We start from the raw sequence: 8,175 nt of genomic DNA, 5'->3' as shown, positions 1-8,175 counted from the left end.
TTCTAACAACGATATTAATGTTATGAACCGTTCATATGTTTTTCGAAGTCTTGTAACAGGAAAAGCACCGCCGGTGAGCTATGAGGTGAACGGACATTCATATGATATGCCGTATTATCTAGGTGATGGAATATACCCAGAGATTCCTACTATTATTACGGCCATTAAACATCCGGTGGGTAGGAAAAAGGAAATATTTTCATCGATGCAAGAGGGTGCAAGAAAAGATGTTGAACGGGGATTTGGTGTACTTCAACAACAATTTGGAATCATCAAACAACCTGCAAGAATGTGGAATCCAGATGTGCTTGCCTATATCATGAAAACTTGTATTATCTTACATAATATGATAGTCGAGGATGAGCGTCTACCCGGTGACTGGCCACATGTTTATGAACAACGTAGCAACGCAGCACCGGTTAATATATTAAGAGGCAATAGTGACGAGTTTTCCCAAATTAGAGCTCAGCAACGCCGATGTGCAATGCGTAACAAAGATGCACATATTCGCTTGCGTGATGACTTGATCGAATATATATGGGCAGAATATGGGAATTAAAAATTGTCGTTTGTCATTTCCTTTCTATTATCTCTTTGTATGTAAACATCCTCAAGTTTTAATTAAGGTCGTATGTTTCAAAAAAGTAGAAATTTAATTCAAATCAACGGAAGTAAATTTAAAATCCAAAAATTACATAATAATAATGCTAATTGTTCAGATACTAAGAAATTTAAAACATAATAATACTAATAATACTACTAATCACTAAATAGGAGAAATAATTAAGGTTTGAACTATTCCGCCTTTGTGTTAAGATTGGTTTCTTTTATTCCGAACTATGTCCGCCCTGCGAAGTCGGAAGTACTCTTGTTGTACAGGTTCCATTTTTTCAAGATCCATCATAATGATGCGAAATTCTTCGTCTTCAGCTTGCTTGGCTATTTTTGCAGCATGTTCAGCTTGTTTTGCTGCAAACTCTGCTGCTCTTTGTTCCATCTTGAATCTTGATTGTGCTTGGTAATGAGTATTGAAATTTTGTTGTTCTTTAATAATTATTCCCATCAATTCCTCTTGGTGACTGGATTTCTCTCTCCCTGTTTTCTTCAATCTTTTTGCTGCTTTTTTCCCCATCTTACGAAGATATGTGTTCTCTATGTCTCCCCCATCTGTATCGTTACCGGTCTCTCCTTGAGTTGTTGTTTGCGGTCCTTCATCATCTTCCTCGTTATTCTCATAAGTGTCCAAATCATGCGTCGTATCGAATACAAAAGTCGATCGTCGATTATATTTTATATTTTCTAACACAACTTGGTAGCACTCTTCGTGCTTAAATTTTTTCCCATCGTTGCATTCCTTGAACCTCTTGTTAACTTCTTCAAGCTGTTAATTTTTTAAAAACACTTAAGTACATGGGCGCTTATTAAATATTAGAAAACAATGGTTGGAAAAATCAAGAATGCTTACCTTCTTTTCAGGACCCCATCCAGTATGATATTCACCTTCAACTTCTGCCTCTTTTGCCGAAAATAACGCCACATCTTTACTTATTCCCTGATATCGTTTTTGCCAAGAACTCCAAGACCGCTCTGGATTATTAGGTAAATGAAGTTCAATATCATCCTTGATACGAGTCCACAACGTCGCCTCTGATTGATCAGCTCCAACACTAGAATCTTGAGATATAGATAAATGAATTTTACACATTGTTACATCTTCGATTGTCGTAAAATTTGGACCTCGTGCTACTCTTGGTGCCATTGTAAGCGAATCCGTGAAAATTTTCCAACTGATTTGAAAGCAGAAACAATATTTCTTCTTATTGGTGTGGATAGTTTGAAGTATTGGTCGTGGGAAAATGTCACAGGATCTCATGTGTATATATAGGTGTTTCTTCCGAAAATGTCTTCCAAACTTTCCAACGTTCCAAATTATCCAACGTTCCATCTTCTTCGACGTTCCATTTTCTTCAACGTTCCATTTTCTTCAACGGTCGAATTACCAACGGTATAAAAAAATTTCAAAATCAATTTTGTCTAAGTATTTTTTTTTTTTAAAACTCAAGCTTGGGGCGTTAACTATATAAACGCCTGCCGTGGGGCGTTAACTATATCAACGTCGGGATGGGGCGTTAATTATATCACCGCCTGGCATGGGGCGTTAATTATATCACCGCCTTTCTGGGGCGTTAACTATATAAACGCCTGGCGTGAGGCGTTAACTATATCAACGCCTGAATGGGGTGTACACTTTATCAACGCCTGGCGTGGGGCGTACACTTTATCAACGCCTGGCATGGGGCGTTAAGAATATCAACGCCGGGCTGGGGCGTTTGTATAATCTTCGTCTGAATGGGGCGTTCATTTTATTAACGCCTGACGTGGGGCGTAAACTTTATCAACGTTCCAACGGGAGAACATTTTATCAACGCCTGAACCGGGCGTAACTTATATACACGCCTCTTTATGGGGCGGTAACTTTACTTACGTTTCACAACAGGCGTAGATTATATATACGCCCGATGCCAAACGGTGATTATACCTCCGCTCCACTATGTATAGTTTTGGTCTTGGTCCCAGACCAAATATGGTCTGTAATTTGGTTTTGGTCCAGATTTTAGTCTTTACTCAGTCCCGTTGCGTCTCGTCTCTGGATCATAATTATAGGTTTACTCGTCCATTGCAGTTGCTCTGACAACCTAACCATTTCTCTCCGGTCCCCGTTACTAAATAATGTACATTTCAGATGATTTAAAGCCAATCAAAATTTTAGGATTTTATGCTAACATCACCTGAAATATATTTCATTAATTGCATTTGGCCATGTTACACAGAGTATTCTATTTTCTTAATTCTTTGTATGATGCATGTATTTTCGTAATGATTAATTTCACATCATAGTCGACAATCAATCTTGAAATTTTTGTTTTTATTTCCGAATTCAATTGATTAAAATAAAAGAGTATGCCCCAAAAATAAAAAAATAAACAAAAATTTTATCTTAAAATTATAAAAGAGAATATTTCGCATCTTCTTCAATCCATGGAATGTCTAATGGCTATAGATCCACAACAAATTTTCGGTGCATTCATGAATGTATAGATGATCATTTCTTTGTCTGTCTAGAAAAACTAGTCAATGGGTGAATGACTAGTGATGATGATGATATATGATATTTGAGTTGTGTCCATCCATCCCACGAGGGGATGAATTAAGATTGAAGAATGCTTACAAACATATAAAAACAAAGTTTGTAAACATGTCATGTGAAATGTGAAGAAGAAGAACAACCACCTTTACTCACATCAAATTGCCTTATGGATCAGCCTACGGCCCCTACCACACATGCAAACTAGCAAGTTGGAATGCTATTTCTTTTATCCATTTGAACACGGCCAGAAAAACGATTGCAGACTATGGCTAGTTACTCAGAAACAAAATGCGTAAACATGTATGTTTCCTGACCAAAATTTTCTTTGTTAGCGCTGCTGCACTGGTGATATAAAACCAGAACCTTCACTCAAAATCCGTCTCTACGTCTAAATATCTAACCAAAATATCTACTTATCTATATGATGACCCGAAAACTACATCACCATTAGCTATGTACAACAAAATGATGAAACTAACCCACTCCCTCCTTTGTGCACATCCACCCTACAAAGCACAACTCATATAACAGTATGACCAAACATCTCCAATTGTTCATTCCCAATTTTCAGCAAAAACTAATTCTGTTATGCTTTTTTTGGTTCTCACTTTCATTGTCAGTTGGAACTGAATATGTTATTGCGTTCTCCATCTCTGTTTTTAAAGTGACATTTTGTAGGTCATGTTTTTCTTGTCTTTGTGGGGGTCTAATATCTATGGAACCAATTTAATACTATTCCTCCCATAAAACATTTTGTCTCTCATTTTCTTTTCTTCTTTTATTGATTGATTTTTTGTAATTATCTGGAGAATAAAAATCTCACAATTAATCAACTTGGGAGTGGGTGGACCCTTACAAACACAACCATCAAGCCTGAATCTGATTTCTTGGGCCATCTTCACACATGGCTTTGTCCCTCTTGAGTTAAGTCATTCATTCATCATAACATGCTTAGAACTCAAAATAGAAAGATAACCGTTTTCCTGCTAGCTACACTTCGAATTTAAGGTTTTGAAATGAATCCTTTGATTTTCATTTTTGGGACGGTCTAATCTTAAAAAGCATCAGCAAAAGAGAATTACAATAATCTTTTCTAGCTGTCGGGGACGATTATACTTTGGGGTCTTCCGCGTTAGAGTTCATTAGAATTTTTCGGAAATGTTTTTACACTCCACCTTTCCCAAAGATTTTATCGTATCAGTAATGGTTCATACCTGTTTAGGTAGGATCTTCTATTTCCAAAAAAGGTTCATCATTCTTGGATTTAAGGTTTAGATGGGTGTCAAGGAAATGCCGTGAAAAAAAATTATGGATATATACCAGCTTCCTAGAGATTTGTTGTCAAAGTACCGAATATCGGTATGAATTCTAAAAGTTATCGAGTTTCAGAGAACACATACCAAACCGGCAATTAACTCCGGGACTTGGAAGGCTTTTTCACCGCTTGGTATTACAGGTCTAAGTTGATAGTGAAACTCTTCAAAGAAAAAGACATCCGCACAACCTTGTAAGCATTTGTAATGTTGTGTTCTTGAGTAGCTCAAACTCAAAGTAATGTTTAACTGCATTAAACACACTGTAGCCCAATGTAGATGCAGAAAATCAAAAACATCACTCGCAACTCACAAGAGTCTTTTTCAAATCCAGTTGTGAAAGCTAGGGAATTAAAGTGGAAAGGGATTATGGTATCAAAGACAACTTATCTGTTAATCTTGCCCAAAGATGACAGGGGCCAAATAGCATTACGTACGTACCATTCAAATGACCCTACAGTTGTGTGAATTTACTCCATTTCTAATACAGTATCGTATCTCATTTTTCTTGACCAGTTGTTTTATAAAATCAATCTTAAATCTTTATAAGGGTTCATATACATTATACACCGTGTGGTACATTTCCATCCCAAGAATACCAAGATTGCTAATAGAGGGTACTAATTCTTGGGGGTATACCAAATACCATAAGATATACTAACATTCTACACCTTTGGAATGGTACACCACCAAAATAGATGATATTATGAGTAGTGTTGTGAACGGAACAAAGCGGAGAAGGAGACACAAAGTAGAGAAAAAGGGAAAAGAAGGAAATCTTATTGATGCGTGTAGAATACAGAGTTTAAACCTATATTTATGTAGATAGAAGACTTGGTGCCCAAGATATATAAACTCTAATCAACATGGGCATCTTAATAAATAAACTTGGTTTATAACAAGTAGAACCTACCATCGTATAACAATCTTTTAAAATTTCTGTTTCTATCACAACAAGCAGATGTTATCCCAAAATTCAGCTCCAACTCTTTTCTACAAGTTCCATTTTTCCTTTTTTTCTTTTTTTTTTGCAGAGATAATTGTTCTCATCCATGTACACATACATGAACAATATCTTTCTACCAACTGTGACACCTTAAACTTTAACCATGCTTCTCCTAAATAGAAAAAACTCATATACAATAAAATGGTCCAACAAACACAAAGAAAAAGCTTGTTATATCTTTTTGACATGAACCTACATGATTGGTCCTTTATGGACCATACATCTCATTGATCAATCCTATCAAGTGACAATATACCAAAAATGTTTGACGTTGACCATAGTAGAATGTTTGTCTACTATGCTTTGGACTTTAGAGCTTTACACAGAGGCAAACACACAGATACACATTCTATAATATTGAAGTTTTAATCATCATAAGAAATCTAATTATTGATTGATTGTTTACTAATTAGGAGAATCAAAGCTTATTTTAGATCGTGTGATTTTTATACTGTCGTTATTAAGTGAGAAAAGGGGGAAGTATGTTAATTGTTAATGCACCGGCGCGGTCCGGCGCCCACCATAACAATTATAATTTCTTAGTTGTTGGAGAAAAATTGTAACACCAAAAGGGGCCTATTGACCAATTTGAGTATTGAGGTTGTGGTCCTTGTGGAATAATATAACCTACTATCAAATCCGGCCAGGATATACTTTGAATCAATGTAAAAAACAAAAAAAAAGTTCAAGAGTTTTCGGCCAAACTTAGATTACATTTAAGATGGTGCTGATAAATTTTGAACTCATATTTCTGATAAACATTTTGAACAACCAGATTTTACTATTAAAATGACATACGTAGCTGGGGTAATAACCGCGGTAAAAGGAGGATTGACCATGAAGGTTAAGCAATGCACCCTGATTGCACAAAACTTTCTGACTGATCGAAGGCAAAGTTTTGCAATTCACACACTACTCAACTCCCATCTCTCAGACGAAAAAGTAATGCAAGATATGGCGCTTCAGTATTACATGCACACTGCATAATAATACTCTTGACAAACGATTTAAACTGTCCCAAAACTTTTGATGCATGATATTTGTAGATTATGTCCATAAGAACAACCTTTAACCGTTTAACGAAAGCTGTTATAGGGTAAGCAAATTTTCACGAGAAAGTACCATTCCTAAAATGAAACAACCCTTCAACTATATGGAATTAATTTGATAATACTAGTACAAAATAAAAACAGCTTTTCAACTATATGGAATTTAGCAGCTCTTGTAGCAACAGTGTTCATACGTACTTGCCGCCAATTATTATACAAAAATATGCCCACCTCGCATTGCACAGTATATATAGACCTTTTTATTTTCGCATGTTTAAATTGGGTTTGAATCATAAATAAGCACCGAACACAACTTTACAAAATGCAAAGGTAAAAACATTTTTTGCCCACCTCTACAAAATAATCTAAAGATAATACAAAACAAGAAAATAAATGATTTTGATATATATTAATTTGACAAAACAAGGATTTAACATTAGTACCAAAACCCCATAATGCCCCTTTTAACTAAACCAAGATTATGAATATTGGATTAATTAAACTTTAATTAAGTCCTCATTCTAATCTTAATCTCTCTACATTTTCCTACAATCATCTTTCTTATTAAAATTAATTAAACCTCAAAAAAAAAAATTTACAAACTTTTTTTTTATAATGTGCATGACAGGGATACACAGGAACTCATCTTCATGAATCACTCACCACTGATCATGATCAACAAGCGTAGAAATCAACTAATTCATCCAGAGATTCAGGCTGAGGGTCAGCATTTTGCAGCATCCACAGCAAATGCTCAAACAAAACCACTTCACAACCAACTGTAACAGAATCTGACCCACTTGAACGGTCCACCAGCTCTTTAACTAACGGATTCTCAATAATGTCAGAACTAATAAGATAACGGCGTCTTGATTTTCCAACGTAAACTGGGTGAAGATCACCTTCTCCTTGAGCCATATACATTTGATGTTGATCATCGGATGATGATGAAGATATGGATGATGATAGTGATGAATTATGTGCTATTGAACTTCCATTTGATGATCTTTTGCCAAATGATTGCCATTTCTTCATCACTGACTTCAGCTTTGTTAATCCTTTAGCCATTTTTGTAGAGAGAAGTGAATTACAGAAGAAATGGGTTTCTAGAGAGAAATAATTGATTTGCAGAAAAGAGTTTTTCGAGAGAGAGAGAGAGAGAGAGAGAGACTTGCAGAGATGGTGATGGTGGTGAGGAAGAAAGCAGAAGGAAGGTTCATATATATATAAGTGGAGGAGGAGAAGGAGTGATAAGTAAATAAGGTGAAAGAAGTGGGGATTACATTTTAATATGTTAAATTATGTGGGTCCCAATGGAAATTTAGTTGTATTTTGGTTTTTTTGGGTGGGACCCACTAGAAAAAGCTAGAGCCGCAGCAGCAAACGGGAAAAGGAGGTTGCAACTTGGAATGGCAAAAACCAGCTGCGATTTTGTTTGTTCCATAAAAGCCTTTCACTATCTCTAAGTTGGAAATTTGGTTTTTGCAAAAAACGATTAGAATCTAGTCTCAAATTGTAGCTTTTGGGAAATATTTAGATTTGTGAATTCGGGAATAATTGAAAGAAAAATATTGACACAGGAGAAAACCACAAGAATGAATTTGAAAATATGGAAGGATATAATATTTAATTTCTTTTAGGATTATGACATTCATCTCA

At 35.6% G+C, this 8,175-nt stretch overlaps 1 protein-coding gene across 1 annotated transcript; it reads right to left on the bottom strand.

Moving 5' to 3' along the window:
* Window positions 1-6,888: 6,888 nt before the first annotated feature.
* Window positions 6,889-7,694, bottom strand: LOC113340381 (auxin-responsive protein SAUR78-like). The gene has a single exon (XM_026585583.1). It carries the CDS (start codon window positions 7,582-7,584, stop codon window positions 7,192-7,194), a length of 393 nt encoding a protein of 130 aa, XP_026441368.1. The 5' UTR covers window positions 7,585-7,694; the 3' UTR covers window positions 6,889-7,191.
* Between the last annotated feature and the right edge of the window lie 481 nt (window positions 7,695-8,175).

This window comes from Papaver somniferum, unplaced genomic scaffold (genome assembly GCF_003573695.1).
Source record: "Papaver somniferum cultivar HN1 unplaced genomic scaffold, ASM357369v1 unplaced-scaffold_21, whole genome shotgun sequence".
Taxonomy (NCBI): domain Eukaryota; kingdom Viridiplantae; phylum Streptophyta; class Magnoliopsida; order Ranunculales; family Papaveraceae; genus Papaver; species Papaver somniferum.
Note: the sequence above shows the minus strand (reverse complement) of the source record. Positions and strands in the feature narration are given on the sequence as shown.

Excerpts from the sequence above, each read along its gene's own strand:
- LOC113340381 (XM_026585583.1), bottom strand. The coding sequence starts at position 7,584 with ATGGCTAAAGGATTAACAAAGCTGAAGTCAGTGATGAAGAAATGGCAA.